Source organism: Epinephelus lanceolatus, chromosome 1, assembly GCF_041903045.1.
Source record: "Epinephelus lanceolatus isolate andai-2023 chromosome 1, ASM4190304v1, whole genome shotgun sequence".
Taxonomy (NCBI): Eukaryota; Metazoa; Chordata; class Actinopteri; order Perciformes; family Serranidae; genus Epinephelus; species Epinephelus lanceolatus.
In genome coordinates this window covers 6,680,556-6,697,273 of record NC_135734.1, presented here as the reverse complement: position 1 = coordinate 6,697,273, position 16,718 = coordinate 6,680,556, and the positions used below count along the sequence as shown (strand labels likewise).

At 41.6% G+C, this 16,718-nt stretch overlaps 1 protein-coding gene and 1 pseudogene across 3 annotated transcripts in view; both read left to right on the top strand.

The window, feature by feature from the left end:
• LOC117256250 (acidic mammalian chitinase-like) overlaps nt 1–16,718 on the top strand; it is a 33,905-nt gene that overhangs the window by 13,520 nt on the left and 3,667 nt on the right. Inside the window, exons 1-3 of one of the 2 annotated variants that reach the window (XM_033625549.2) lie at nt 16,043–16,102; nt 16,199–16,256; nt 16,638–16,664. The exons of the other annotated variant lie outside the window; for it this stretch is intronic. Coding sequence (XP_033481440.2) covers nt 16,232–16,256; nt 16,638–16,664 — 52 coding nt within the window. The 5' untranslated portion in view covers nt 16,043–16,102; nt 16,199–16,231. Of the gene's footprint in view, nt 1–16,042; nt 16,103–16,198; nt 16,257–16,637; nt 16,665–16,718 lie in introns of those variants that run through there. 2 annotated transcript variants of the gene reach the window in all.
• LOC117257330 (acidic mammalian chitinase-like) lies at nt 5,869–12,956 on the top strand (annotated as a pseudogene). Its single transcript, XR_013492047.1, has 10 exons — nt 5,869–6,004; nt 6,098–6,296; nt 6,550–6,606; nt 6,996–7,161; nt 7,274–7,398; nt 7,490–7,591; nt 7,679–7,866; nt 8,032–8,148; nt 8,748–8,880; nt 9,599–12,956. The product of XR_013492047.1 is annotated as an acidic mammalian chitinase-like (transcript).

Sequence of the window (16,718 nt, the reverse complement as noted above, 5' to 3'; positions counted from 1 at the left end):
TCCCTCCTGTCACCTGTCTTTCCAAGCGGTCACATGGTCTTTCCCTTGTTGTCAGCTGCCCTATTCACAGCAGTCACTAGCTGGGCTAGTTCTGAATTCAAATAAACACAAGAAGTTTGTGCTCTAATAATAATAATAAAAAAAAAAAAGGGATCAGCGCTCAGTGAATAATCCTCCTAAGCCCTACGATAAGCTATTATGGCAAGGCTTAACTATACAGACCCGTGAGCAGTGATAACTAGCAAGTCTTTGGGGTCATCGGGTGGGAACCTCCTTTCACCGGTGTTTCGCCTAGTTAGTCCCACGACACCTCCAGGAGGCTAGACAGTGATCTCTGGCGTCCCAGAGACACTCCCCTAATGCCAGGTCTCACTGCTCCCCACACTAACCGAACAACCTCCTTTACCTTACCTATACTACCACAGAGGAGGTAGACCCAGGGAAGGAAGCCTTGTTAGGCTATCACACTCCCCCGCCGGGTTAGGCTGTACAGTCTACCTCCCCAGGACGAGCCCTCACAACAATGACACCTCCAGGAGGCTGGACAGTGATCTCAGCCCAAACAGCACTGCCAACTTCAACCAAGCCCAGGCTCCGTTTATGCGAGCTCCAGGCAGAAGCAATGCTGATACTACCTTTACTAGCACATTCACCATACTCTATTTCACACGCTACATAGCATAACTACAATGTAAGCTAAAGTTATGATGTCACAATGAAGTTGACCTTTGACCTTTTGGATATGTCTTCTCTTCATTATTTTGTCCTATTCAACATCTGTGCGAAATTTTGTCATGATTAGTGTATGAATTCTTTAGTCATGGCCAAAAACATGTTTTGTAAGATGACAGTGACCTTAGCCTTTGACCTTCACCCACCAAATTCTAGTCAGTTCATTGCTGAGTCCAAGTGGATATTTATTAGGGGCCGGGCAGCCTAAGCTGCCAGGACCCTATTGTTATTCTGCATGTTCTTCTTCTTTCTTCTTCTTCTTCCGAGGAAATCCTACTTCCCATGCGCGAAAAATCACCAAACTTTGTACAAAGGTCCAGTCCCATGCCAGATTGCCTCAGCTGCAAAAGCAGGCCAATAGTCCTGATGGTGGTGCTACAGCAAGCCTCTAAAGTTCAAAATTTTGAAAATTCACAACAAATCAACCATATGTGCTACAGATTTGCAACTTTCACCAGAATGTAGCCCCAGTACTGAAGAAACTTTTGTACATTTAAATCTATTGCAAATTATGAAGTCCATCACTCTGTTTTTTTCAAAAACCGTAAAACCTATTAAACCTATATCTCCTCCCACAATTTTTGCTCAATTGACACCAAACTTGCTACAGACTATCTTCAGACTGTCCTACACAAACAATCCACACAGATTTCTGATTTATCGAAAATTGAGCCTACAGTGCATCAAAATGTTTGACTGTAAACGGTATTGTAAACATATACAGTACAGGCCAAAAGTTTGGACACACCTTCTCATTCAATGCGTTTTCTTTATTTTCATGACTATTTACATTGTAGATTCTCACTGAAGGCATCAAAACTATGAATGAACACATGTGGAGTTATGTACTTAACAAAAAAAGGTGAAATAACTGAAAACATGTTTTATATTCTAGTTTCTTCAAAATAGCCACCCTTTGCTCTGATTACTGCTTTGCACACTCTTGGCATTCTCTCCATGAGCTTCAAGAGGTAGTCACTGAAATGGTTTTCCAACAGTCTTGAAGGAGTTCCCAGAGGTGTTTAGCACTTGTTGGCCCCTTTGCCTTCACTCTGCGGTCCAGCTCACCCCAAACCATCTGGATTGGGTTCAGATCCGGTGACTGTGGAGGCCAGGTCATCTGCCGCAGCACTCCATCACTCTCCTTCTTGGTCAAATAGCCCTTACACAGCCTGGAGGTGTGTTTGGGGTCATTGTCCTGTTGAAAAATAAATGATCGTCCAACTAAACACAAACCGGATGGGATGGCATGTCGCTACAGGATGCTGTGGTAGCCATGCTGGTTCAGTGTGCCTTCAATTTTGAATAAATCCCCAACAGTGTCACCAGCAAAACACCCCCACACCATCACACCTCCTCCTCCATGCTTCACAGTGGGAACCAGGCATGTGGAATCCATCCGTTCACCTTTTCTGCGTCTCACAAAGACACGGCGGTTGGAACCAAAGATCTCAAATTTGGACTCATCAGACCAAAGCACAGATTTCCACTGGTCTAATGTCCATTCCTTGTGTTTCTTGGCCCAAACAAATCTCTTCTGCTTGTTGCCTCTCCTTAGCAGTGGTTTCCTAGCAGCTATTTGACCATGAAGGCCTGATTGGCGCAGTCTCCTCTTAACAGTTGTTCTAGAGATGGGTCTGCTGCTGGAACTCTGTGTGGCATTCATCTGGTCTCTGATCTGAGCTGCTGTTAACTTGCGATTTCTGAGGCTGGTGACTCGGATGAACTTATCCTCAGAAGCAGAGGTGACTCTTGGTCTTCCTTTCCTGGGTCGGTCCTCATGTGTGCCAGTTTCGTTGTAGCGCTTGATGGTTTTTGCGACTCCACTTGGGGACACATTTAAAGTTTTTGCAATTTTCCGGACTGACTGACCTTCATTTCTTAAAGTAATGATGGCCACTCGTTTTTCTTTAGTTTGCTGATTGGTTCTTGCCATAATATGAATTTTAACAGTTGTCCAATAGGGCTGTCGGCTGTGTATTAATCTGACTTCTGCACAACATAACTGATGGTCCCAACCCCATTGATAAAGCAAGAAATTCCACTAATTAACCCTGATAAGGCACACCTGTGAAGTGGAAACCATTTCAGGTGACTACCTCTTGAAGCTCATGGAGAGAATGCCAAGAGTGTGCAAAGCAGTAATCAGAGCAAAAGGTGGCTATTTTGAAGAAACTAGAATATAAAACATGTTTTCAGTTATTTCACCTTTTTTTGTTAAGTACATAACTCCACATGTGTTCATTCATAGTTTTGATGCCTTCAGTGAGAATCTACAATGTAAATAGTCATGAAAATAAAGAAAACGCATTGAATGAGAAGGTGTGTCCAAACTTTTGGCCTGTACTGTACTTGCAAATTCTTGCAAAACACATTTTCAATGTTCATTAAAAAAATGACAAAATTTTGAAGTCATGGTAGATGATCTCAATTTTATCTCAAAAACTGAATTTTTTACAGCATTTTGAATTTCGCTCTCATGCGAACAATTGGAGTCAATGCAAAAATGACATTTTTAAACATCAGTTTTTCACTTATGGAGCCAATAAATCATTGTTAAAAACAAATTACCAACATCTCCATGCTGTCTAGATGCAATTTGTGTATTTTCGGATTTTTGTCTTAATAACTGAATTTTTGACAGCCGTTTGAAATCTGCTTTTACACACTAACAGCTGCTGTCTTGCACACAGGTGACTGGCTTAGTCAATTTGTGAAGCTACATGTAACATTTCTGTTTGCCAATTAGCTCAGTGAGATTTCCATATGAGAAATCTACCCAAACTTTTCATAAAGGTCCAGTCCCATGCCAGATGTCCTCAACTGGAAACACAAGACAATAGTCCTGATGGTGGCGCTACAGCAAGCCTCTAAATTTCAAAACTTTGAAAATTCATAATAAATCAACCATATGTGCTACAGCTTTGGAACTTTCACTTTGAAATTTGCTTTTCCATGGCATGGATGGCTACTGTCTGGCACCCTGATGCTTGGCTTAGTCAGTTTGTGAAGCCACACATGAACTGTCACTTGCCAATTAGCTCAGTGAGATAGAAGACGGACCTCAGTCTCAGAAGTTGTGAGTTCAAGCCTCAGCTAAGGCAGAATGAACATTCTAATGTGAAAGTCTTATGTTCAGACATCATGCTATGTGGATTAGAGACTACCAAGGTTAAAATAATTATGATCCAGGCAGTTTCGCGGAGAGACAAATACTCTTTATCAACACTTTTCCCTGTTATCCCTTGTCTCTTTTCCCTGTTTATTTGGCTTAGCTATCAGTCAATATGGAGAATCTATCCAATAGCTACTTTTACATTTTAAAAAATGTTTTCATCTTTGTCACCATGGATAATGTTTAGCTTTAAGCTAGATCAGGCCAGTTTGTTCATAATTGCTAGCAGTTAAAGTTATTCTTACTTTCTTGTTCTTGAGTTTTTTCTTTCCTTTGTATATTATGAGTCTGATCACTTCAGCCACTCGTCCACAATTTAAAGGGCATGCCATGATTATATGATGTAACTTCTATGTTGTGATATGCTTTGTTTTAGTGTGTGTGTTGCTCAGAATTGCCTAATTTTGCCTAAAATTGCCCGTCCTCGACCATTGCTGCGCAGCAGCTATAATTTCAAATTTGAAATCCCTCAAAGTGTTCTTGAAATATCGTGTTTCAAAGAATGAGATAGATGAGATCACAGTGACCCTGTCCTATGCAAACCAAAATCTTATCAGTTCATCATGAAATATAAATGGACATTTGTGCCAAATCTGAAGAAATTCCTTCAAGGCATCCCTGCGAATGAGAATGAGGGACAACTAGAAATCATAACGCCTCTGGCCTTGGCTATCTTTGGCGCAGAGGCATAAAAATCAAATCTGGGCCACAAGTGCATGTATCGAGAACATACCCTAATAGTGCATCAATGCTCAATGATGGATATGGAGAAGGACAGTACCTCCCTTTTGTGCATTCGTTTCATTTGTACTTGTGTATGTTTTCTGGAAACTTATGGATACAGTGGAATTGGAGCAGTACCACTGGAGATCATGGAGGCAGTATGGTATAGTTAAAGCGAGATAAGACCACTGGGGGCAAAGAATAAATTTAAATGGTGAAACAGAACTAATTAGTAATATAATATATGATGAATTCAGTAAGAAGAATTCTAAGTCCACATGTCGGGATGTATATTGTGGGAAGACAGAGTAGTTGTGCACACATCCAATCCTGTGTTAGGTCAGGTGCTGGATAAAAGGGGTTCATGCAAAAAGGAGAAGAAAATCCGCACACTGAATTAGAGCTCACAGTTTAAAGCCTGCTCAGATTCAGTTTTACTAGGAACTTACTTAGCTTTCCCACTTTGTTAAAGTGCAGTAAACAAAACATGCTTATATCTAAAGTGCAGCTTAAACAATTTTACTCAACTCCAGTGGCGTTGGTTATTTCTTTAGCACGATGGTCAGGGAAACGCTCTTTCTTTTTAAACAACGACGATATTGTAGTTTGCACCAGATTGCTTTTTCTAGTCGTGCCGGTTAACGTTCAAACTCTGGTGGTGTCGCTTTAGATGCGTTAGCATGTTAGACGTGTTTCCAAGTACATACCCGACCGCTGTTCTGCAGTGTCGGCACACTGCTTTTGTCTTGTCAACTTGTTTATTTCCATCTTCGTATTTTACCCTGAAACCAAAGTGTTCCCAAACGGAGGACTTAAGGTTTGCGGGTGGGTCTTCAGGTTCGTCAGGCTCACTTGCCATGGGGTCCATGTCATTGGTTCGACATCCCATTAGTCCGACTGTCTGCGGTGCTGAACGGCTCGCGGCGGGCGTATGGTGCGCCGCGACCGGCTTGAGGCGGAGCAGGCTCACGGCTTATGTGTTTGTCACTTTCTTTTTCATTTTAACCCACACCATGCACAAAGTGAAAGCGGAGATTTACGGGACTCTGTGCGTCACTCAATTATGTCCGTCGGTGAACTAGATATTTTAAATGGTTCGGCTCGCAAAAACGGAATTAAAATAAAACAAAATAAAATTAAATAATATCCTGCGCCCAATAATTCGGTACAGGGTCGTGCCGAATCGAAAGTCGCGTACTGAACGGTTCGACACAAATACATGTACCGTTACGGCCCTAATGATTGGTCATATTGGACTATATAAATAGAATTAGGTTGTCTTAATATATTTTTTAAAAATAGAATGTGCTTGTATTTCTCTGACCATTTCTTTTCTATATACCTCAGGCTTATGTCTGGTGATATGCCAGCTGGGTAAGTCATAACACTTTGTGATCAACTGTTTGATTTGGATTTTCACTTGTACTGTAATCAGTGCTTTTTTAATTTTTCTTTACTCCAACACAGGATCTGCCACCAAGATGGAATGTTACTTCACCAACTGGTCCCAGTACAGACCTGGTGAGGGGAAGTACCTGCCACAAGATGTGGACCCCTTCCTGTGCACTACCCTGATCTATGCCTTCTCCATCATCAACAACGAGCTAGTTACCTACGAGTGGAATGATGAAGTCCTCTACAAGTCTTTCAATGCCCTGAAGACCAAGTAAGTGGCCACAAGCTACAGGACCTCTGCAGCTGGCAGATGTTCAGTGTCTTGCTCAAGAAGCCTTCAGTAGGGTTATGCTTGCTGAAACAATGACTCAAGCTCAGAGATACTCTCTACTGTAAAATGTTTATGCACCACATGAACTTTAATGATACATTGTTCTAGTGACCGGTTACAAGCCATTACTAATTTGAACAAAGTTTGGAGGAAATGTTTGAAAGTCTTAACCAACCCTCTGTGCTGTTTACAGAAATCCTCGACTGAAAACTCTGCTGGCTGTTGGTGGATGGAACTTTGGTTCACAACAGTGAGTAACATTTTAAACCATAAACACACTTTATCACATGTTATGTCATAAATGCTCTAATGTCTACATTCTTGCAACATTCTGAAAGTCCAATTAAGTCTTAACTGTCCCTAGCCACTTGTATTACTACCTAACTGTATGTTAAGAACAAATCAGCAACAGATAGTTCACTGGTGTGGTTTGCTAGCTATGTAGCTCATCTGTAAAAATTAAAAATGTATCAATAATAAAACACATTCCCATCCAAAATCATCCCAAATTATTAATCAAATATGCCTGCCTGTTTTCCAAAAGCTAAGGGCTGCTTGAGTCCAAAGGCTGCTAGCCTACTTTATTGAAATTTTTTTCAAATCATTCTGTATGATAACAGAAGTCAATCTGTCCTGCAGGTTCTCCATCATGGTATCCTCTCCAGCCAACCGTCAGAAATTCATCCAGTCTACTATCAAATTCCTGAGGACTCATGGATTTGATGGTCTGGATCTGGACTGGGAGTACCCTGGTGCTCGTGGAAGTCCTCCAGAGGACAAACAGCGGTTCACTCTGCTCTGCAGGGTTGGTACAGATTTCTCTTGCTTGATTTCCGAGCTGCAATTCACAGCTACTGGTCAATGGTTTACATTAATGTTGATTTCTTTCTTACTTCCTCTTTGGTTTGAATTTGCAGGAACTTGTTCAAGCCTATGTAGCTGAGGCCAAGGCCACAGGCAATCCTCAGCTCATGCTGACTGCTGCAGTGTCTGCTGGAAAGGGAACAATTGACAATGGATATGAGATTGCTGAGATTGCCAAGTGAGTGTGCTGTCATAAATATCTCTTGAGAAAGAAAACTGGGAGGTCTACAAAGTTTTTTTGCAATAGCTATTTTTTCCCATATATCCAGGGAACTGGATTTCATCAATGTGATGACCTACGACTTCCATGGAACTTGGGAGCAGTTCACTGGACACAACAGGACTTTGGTGACCTCATCTACTTTAATACTGTAAGTGGACATTGGGAACTGAAGAAAAATGAATTGGGGGTACAATTTTAAAGAGTTGTACTTCACCTCTTACATCAATTTTTGTAGGACTTTGCCATGAGATACTGGAAAGAAAATGGCACCCCAGTGGAGAAGCTAAGGATGGGATTTGCTGCTTATGGTCGTACTGTACCTTCCGTCTGACATCATCAAACACTGGCGTTGGAGCTCCAGCTAGTGGCCCTGCATCAGCCGGACCATTCACACGTGAAGCTGGATTCTGGTCCTACTATGAGGTACAGTTTAGATAAGACCAAGGCAACAAAAAAATCCCAATAGAAAAAAAAACATAAGGATGCAATGTAAAGTACATGTCACTGACATTGGCATTTAATGGCCTGTGTGAAAAGAAAAAGAAACTTATTGTAAACTATACAAACATCATGATGTCCATTGTCTAGATCTGTGGCTTCCTGAAGGGCACCACCCTTCAATGGATTGAGGACCAGATGGTTCCCTATGCCACCAAGAACAGTGAGTGGGTGGGATTTGACACCAGGGAGAGCTATGAGATCAAGGTAGGTGGCAGTGTTAATTTAAACAAACAACAACAACAAAACAACAACAACAACAAAAACAAAAACTATGATGGAAAACATTCATCAACAACCTTTTTTTTGCCATGATGAAGACAAGACATTGACAGACTAAAAATAAAAAAAAGATAACAATACCCATGACAAAATTTATGTTTCATGTTTGTTGATGAGACAAGATTGGATGAAAATGTTACTGCTGGACTACTGGACATTCAAAATGAGATGAGAGGAGAACTGAATAATAAATTATTTTGGAAACATAAGAAAAATGTTTTAAACTAACCTAGGAAGCCTATGAGGGCCGGGCTTGCATCTTCTAATGGCGTATGAATGGTATGAGATTGATAACTCAGAGTTTATAGTGAACCTGGGTACAAATCCTAGTTAATTTAAAGAGAAAAACATTATTTGACAAAAACATCATTACTTTTCATCAAGTAAAATGTTTTGAGCTGTTGTCAATTAAAACTTTACGAAAACTTCACTTGCCTACAATGTGGCAAAAACTACTAAGCATTTTCATCTGAAGCCTGCGCCCAAATCTAAAATTGAAAATTTCAAATTATTTGCCCCAATAGGTAAACTACCTGAAGAAACAGAAGTTTGGTGGTGCCTTTGTGTGGGCCCTTGATTTGGACGACTTTGCAGGACAATTCTGTGGAAAGGGCGGCCACCCTCTGCTGGCTCATCTCAACAAACTTCTTGAAATTGGTAAAATGTTGTTGGACTATGGTCAAGACACATCGTAATGTCTGCCATCTTTATTGGTCTGGTGATTGATAATTATTACCCCAACTATTATCTTGTCTTGACTAATTCGCTGTGGCTATTACATCAAACATTCCTGATGAATTAAATATATATTCTTATAATTTAAGTCTTATCTCAGTTGGCATCAGGTATTGTTATTGTTGCCAATTTGCGCACCAGGTATCTCTCCACTACAGTCATATAGAGAAATTGCCAACCTGCATGTTCTAACATGTACTTTGATTGTTATACCATCTCTTACTTTAAGCCTTGAGAATGTGCCAACCTCTCAGTGGTAAATGGACCTGCACTTGAATAGCGCCTTTTAAATCTTCCAGCCACTCAAAGCATGTTTTACACCACACATTCACATTCACCCATTCACACACACATTCACACACACTGGTGGCTGAGGCTACCATACAAAGTGCCACCTGTTTCTCAGTTTTCAATACACTCACACACAGATGAACAGCCATCAAGGGCAATTTGGGGTTCAGTATCTTGCTCAAGTATACTTCAAGTTGCAGACTGGAGGAGCCAGGGATCAAACCCCTGATCTTTATTTATTTTAGTTTATTTGAGTAATAAAATAATGTACAGTGCTATCTGTCTCATTAAAATCATAGTCAAGTTATAGACAAACATTAATGGATGTTATTTTCTTTTTACCATTGAGACATACCCATAGTACCCCCTACCACCTCCCCTCCAACCACCACCACCACTCCCGAACCTGGTGCTACCACCACCTCCCCTCCAACCACTACTATCACTACGACTACAACCACTCACGCCCCAGGATCTGGCTTCTGCAATGGCAAACCTGACGGCATGTATGCCAACCCAGATGACAAGAACAGCTTCTACATGTGCACTGGTGGCATCACCCACGTGAGCTATTGCGGAACTGGATCTGTCTTTGATGACAGCTGCAAGTGTTGCGTCTGGCCCTGAGCCATGTGTGGAGCCAATGTGTATGACAACTGATGCAAAAGTCAACTATTAAACAGACTGTTCAAGTTCTCTTGTATGCAGTGTAAGCTATGCAGTCATTTACCTAAATGAGTCTATTGTTAATCCTGTATAGATACAATTTATGCCCTTGTGAAATATGTAATATAGTTGCAGATTGCAAACAAAAGCATTGAAGTACTTTGGTACAAGTTGCTGAGTGCTGCCTCATCATTTCAATCTACCTATTCATTTACTTTCTCCATACTTTGTTCCACAAACCTACATGTTAGCACCAGGAACATTTTGGGGCTGATATCAGCCTGGGACTTTTGAGATAGAGAGGTCTTTCTTGCAAACGGCTGAAGGACACGAGCAGAAATTGTTTTTCACAGTAATTGTACTGAATCAGAACAAGACCGGGCCAGGCAAGCCTTAGTTGGCTGGAAGACTAAGGCTCTTTTCACATAACAGGGCTAAATTCTCGGTTCTGATATTTCCCCCACATCCAGTCTTTTGTCTTTTTGTCTAGACTGTTCACAGTCATGATTGAAGTGACCTATATCTCACATCAGTGTGAATGAATCTCTCCCCTGAAATGCTTTACATGCAACCACACAACCATGCATGTTGAAACAACCTCAAAAAGACATCACATTTGCAAAACAGGTCTTTTCATTGCAGTTCAGTTCTGTTAGCCTCAGAATCTCCTCCCTGTAAGCTGTCTTGTCTCCTCTGTTGATCAGGCCCACCACTGTAGCCCACCTTGCACCTGGCTTTTGGAGCTGTACAGTCTGTAGGGCAGTGGAGATGGCATCTGTTGATCTGTTGGTTCTGTATGCATATTGATGGGGAGACAGAGTGGTGGGAGAGCAACCTTGATGTATTTTAGCACCAGTCTCTCCAGGCGCTTCATAATTATGGGTGTTAATGTCACGGGCCTGTAGTCATTGAGGCCCGTTATTGCAGTCTGTTTGGGAAGTGGGACTATTATGTTTTTAGGCAGGTGGGGACAGAGCACTGTGACAGCGATGTAATCAAGATGTCTGTGAAAATCTCAGCCAGCTCCACGGCACAGTCTATGAGGACCCTTCCCAGGATATTACCAAGTTTGTGTTGTACATCAGCAGTCTGCAAGATGAGTGCCTGGTTGTTCACAGCTGGTGCCGAGGCCCTAAAAGTCTCTACCGTCTCCCCCTCTTTGCAGCCGAAGAAGAGGTTGAGCTCCTCAGCCAGTGCAGCAATGTTGCTGGTAGGCAGGTTGATGTTATTGTTTTGGTTTGTGATGTGCCATATCCCTTGCCATGCACGTTGTGGGTCTGCGTTGTCAAAGTGGCCCTCAATCCTCCTCCTGTAGGCCACCTTCAATTCTGTCCTGGCAACACTGTACTGTTGTGCGTCGTCAGACCTGAAAGCCATGTTGCGGGCCTTCAGTAGAAGTTGGACATCTTTGGTCATCTATGGTTTGGTGTTGGGAAAGATATGGATTTGCTTTGTGGTGGCGACACAGCTTCTTATATAAAAGAGCACGGGGGAGGCGTAAGTGTAGGTGTTGATGTCATCATCCTTGAATATGGACCAGTCAGTGTGTTCAAAACAGTCCTGAAGCTGTTCAGATGCATGCTCCGGCCACACTCGTGTCACTCTAGCAACTGGTTTTACCAAGCTGGTGAGCGGTGTGTATGCTGGATATAAAAAACAGAGGGATGTAGTCTGACTGGTCCAGGTGTTGGAGAGAGGACGCTTTAAAATTATGCTTAATGTTTCTGTACACATGGTCGAGCTTCTTATCTCCTCGTGTGGGGCACTGGACATGCTGTTAGAATTTGAGGAATTTCAGGTTTGTTTGGTTGAAGTCACCAGCTATTGCAAACACCCTATTTGGGTGGGCACTCTTGCTTGGTATTGTAATGGCAGTTAGCAGGTAGCTCAAGGCTGTAGCTGTGTTAGCTTGAAGGGGGGTGTAAACAGCAGTAATCATGACAGCCATGTATTCCCTCATTAAGTAGAAGGAGCAACATTTTACAGTTAAATACTCCAGAGGCTGTATTCACAAACATTCTGAAAATACTCTCAGAGAGCTCCTAACGTAGCCTAAAGTTTTTAGTAAGGAGTCCTAGCTTAGGAGTGATTTAGGAAAGTTCTCAGAGCAACCCTGAGGAAGGAAAGGACATAAACGTTTACCATAGTGAGGATATGTGGTTAACCCCCTTGCTAGGTGTGATGCATTCTTTTAACAGATGTGATTGGTTGTCACAGACACACCCTTTGTGAGCCTGCAAGGTGTGGATACCTAGTGGAAATGAAATGAGCTGCTGACCGGGAAAGTGTTATTGTTAGTGTGATCACTCTATTGATGAAAGCTTGAGACAGACCCTAAGTTGTTTCTGCTGCACTGTTGCATTTTTTAAGTTTTCCAGATATCTTAGGGTTGTGCTCATTTTATTTATAGCTTAATATGGTGGGAAATGTGTACGTATCCTTCATGACTAACCACACACGATCTAATCTGTAGCATTTCATTTGTTTGAGTTTGGAGAAAATTTCCTGTTTCTCTTAGTGTTTCTGCCATTTTTTTCTCTGCCTCTTAATAGTCCTCCTCCCTGCTCCTAACAGCTTTTCACCTTTGGAGCTCTTTTAAGGTCTAAGTTGCTCTGCGAATGACTTTTATCTCTACAAGGGCCTAGTCTTAACTTTAATGGGAAATACTACAAAAAGGTCACAATTCTAAGAATTGTCTTAGAATTTTGTCACTAGAAGCAACTCTTTGTACTAGGAAGCTTTGTGAATATGGCCCCAGGTCCAGGGACCAGTAGGCCCGTTTCCACCGCAGGAACTTCGGGGTAATTTTACGGGGCTGGGGCCGTTGGTGCGTGTCTCCACCGCAGGAACCACCCCCGAAGGACAGAGTTCCGGAACTTTTACGGGGGCTAAACAAGTCCCTGCCTCGGAGTAGGTACTCAGAACGGCCCCGAAAGACTCCTGGCTGGGGCTTGGGGATTACTTGGTGCTGATTGGATATACTCAAGGAGGGATGTGATGTCAACAGAAAGCAACAAAATAGCCGGCATTTTTAAAACTCAGCACACGAGGATTAGCTCGTTCATATAGCTTCCTACGCCATGTAAAAAAAAAACACTAAATGGCCCGTGAAAAAAATATTTTTTCCAGCGGATATCTTAGTTACAACATGATTGAGCTAGCAAAGGAGTTTTGTGTTGCTATGTGTGGTATTTATTCAGTTTTGGGAAATCACAATGTCTAAAAAGCATCAGTGGCTGCCGCTGACAGGGACAGCTAACAGCAGCAGCAAAGCTAACATCAGAACGTCATCTGTTAAAAGCCTCCCGTTGTCGGATACGACATGAAACTACTCCAGTTAGCTCAATCATGTTGTAACTAAGACATCCGCTGGAATTTTTTTTATTTTTTTTCACGGGCCATTTAGTGAGTTATTACAGACACCGCTAAGGGCTATCAGCTAACGGCGTCCCTACGTCGCCCTGGTAAATGGTCGCGCAACGATTACGTCACATCCAGAGCCCGTAACTTTACAGGAACCTTCCTCCCACTCCGCTCTCTCAGTGGAGACACGGCGGTTGAGAGGGCAGAGAGAGAGGACGTTCCTGTAGTAGTTCCTGCCCCCCAAATAGTACCAGGAACTTCTTCAGTGGAAACGGGCCTAGTGAGTGTCTGTGATCCCACAGGTGGCGTAGCAACAGTGTGTCTTACTGATGCTTTTTTTTTTACAGTAGATACTTGATATTGGACACATTAACATACATATTACACATCAATCATCATTACATATCTGAATAAGACAAATCTACAAAAGAAAATAGGAAATTATTAGTTTAACTTGATAGTTTTTTATTGGTAAATTATAGTTTTTAAAATAGTTTATGTAGAATAAGTTTATAATTTGTTATAGATTGACAATGTTTTACAAAACCAGAAAACCATGATGGAGATGGGTTTGCCTTATTTAGGGCATGTATGGAAAATAGCACCATTTTTGTATTAATGTGAGTTCTTCTTTGAACACGGGCGTATTTCCACGTGGCAGTCGGGCCGCTCCACCCCATGGGCCCCAGTGCAACCACACTGCCTGCACTGTCTATATTTACGCCCCTGCTGTGCACAGCTGTTGTTTGTGTACACACACAGTCCTCCCCCTCTGCTCTTACCAGAGTTGCTTGACCTGTCAACCCAGTGTGAAGTGTGGCCTGCTAGCCAGATAGCCTCCTATGGGATTGTCAGATTGAGCCATGTTTCCGTGATCACTATGATACAGTAGTCCTGTATTTTCTTCTGCGTAGACGTGGCAAGTTCCAGCTCCTCCATCTTGTTGGGGAGTGATTGTACTTATGCAATGAAGAGACTCGGCAGCCAAGGTCTGTGTGGGTCTTGTGCTAGCCTAGCACATATGCTGGATCGACAGCCCAGCTTCTGCTTCTTGTTACTGCACCACCTTCACCACCTTTCAGCTGGGACAGGAATCCACGGAGAACCTGGTGGCATCACAGTCTCCATCCGGATGTTGTGGTGGTCAAAAACACAGCTGTTGTGCTGCGAACCATCGCCCATCAGTTTGTGCCGGCTGTATTTTACGCTCACAAAAGCATACGTGGCACTCAATAACAAGTTCACTAACAGAATACTTCTTAAAGAGAACCGCTTCACAGAGTGCTGAGCTGCTGCATGTACACACACACCGCCATCTTTCTCCTTCCTTTAATGGAAAAATGAATGACCAAGCAGTGCAAGTTTCATTTCTAAAAAATCCATTGTAGGAAGGTCCGAGTACATAAGTAGCCATGTGCTTCTGTTTGGGAAAGTTTGTAGGGCATTGTTGGAGAGATGGCCCTTTGGAGCTATATAGGTGTGTGTTTTTATTGGGGTTACAGTCCACTAGCTCTATCAGTAGCTATTGCTGATACAGTGGAAACCATTCATAGTGATCACGATTACAGTGATAAACTGCAACAGAATCATTCCCTGATAATGTCTGGTCATGTAATGTCCCCATACTCCTACATACTACATAGTAAATTGAATTTAGTAAAATGCAAAAAGGGTGATTGCACTGCTTTTTTCCATCCAGACCACATTAGATCAGGTCCAGATCACAGAGTACTATAGATAGACTGACCACAATCATGAGCAGCAAGTGGGAAAACCTGTTCACCTCAGCCTCTTCGACTTTAAACTTTAAATTTCAGGCTGGGTTGTGGCAATACTATACATTTTGCCATTTTCACAAATAGAATAAAGGTTTCACATCTGAAACTGTGTTTCAATGAGTCTCCGGAGTCTCCATGTTAATCTAGTCCAGATTTGACAGTTCTAAGTATAGTGGTTTGTGATCTGGACCTGGTCTAATGTGGTCTGAATGGAAAAAAGCAGGGAAATTGCCCTTTTTTGCATTTTCACAAATGGTGTGTCAGGGCCTAAAGTGGACGTCTGTGCCAAAATTAAGAAATTCCCCAAAACGTCCCTGAGATATGATGTTCACAAGAATGGGACAGACTGAAAACCCAAAAACATAATGCCTCAGGCCACAGCTATCGCTAAATTGGATTTTGGCCACGTGCTTGCAATATCAACATAGTCTAAGTCACAGTTCACTGCCAACTACTGCTTACTTCTATATCTAAAGTATGAAGTCAGTCTAAATAGTGCGAGAATAGATTTAAGTGCTCACATGTATGCAGGCATTAGTTTCAATAATATAAAACCAAAAAAGAGGCTGGAACCAACCAATGAGTGTGTTTTACATGACAGAGCAACAATAGATTGTTTTTTCATAATCAAATATTGTTTTTCAGTTGACTGAATGTAACTAATTAAGATTTAAAAGCAATATTAAGTCATCATGACAACAGTAACAATAACACACTTATTCCAACGAAGGTAAATATCAAGACTATGATCCACAGTGAAAGATCATTTAGGCTAATGAATAAAATAATAATGCGTTATCTATTTAGTGATCAAAATTACAACCAGTTCATGTGTTGAGGACATGCTGTACACAAAGTGCTGCACTGAGTAAATTATTGTCTACATACCCTATGGTTCAGACTTTGCAGGATCATATCAAAACATGTCCCTAATAATCATAACATTTATTACCTCAGTTTATCAAAGGCTGCTACACCTCCTCCTTTCAACTGTATAAAAGGCCAATTTTTGCTGCTGTTGTTTGGGTCTCTCATCCAGTCCCAAGGTGAGTTTACAAGGAAGAATAATTACTATAAGTTATCATTTATTATTTTAATTATATCGAGAATGGTAGCTTTCTGTTTCACTTTTTGTCTTATAGTAATCCAGTCAAGTTGTGAAAAGTGAATTCAAGATGACCAGGCTCACAATTCTAGCAGGTATCCATCTTCATGTGGTGTTGTAGGCTATGTATATTAATCTTGACACACTAACCGTGATGTCTGTATTTTGTCATGTTGGTCTATTCTGTACTTACGACCGCTATTGTATGTCTGTCTTGTGAGAGGGATTCCTCCACTGTTGCTCTTCCTGAGGGGTTTTTTTCTCTCCATTTTTTCCTGTTAGAGTTTTTTGGGGGAGTTTTTCCTTTATCTTAATTGAGGGTCTAAGGACAGCAGATGTTATGTGCTGAACAGATTGTGGAAGGCAAATGTGTAATTGGTGATATTGGGCTTAATAAATAAAGTAGGCCTAAAGCTGACTTGACTTAATATATTTTTTCGAAAATAGAATGTGCATTTCTTTTCTATATTCCTCAGGCTTATGTCTGGTGATATGCCAGCTGGGTAAGTCATAACACTTTCTGATCAACTATTATTTGATTTGGACTTTCACTTGTA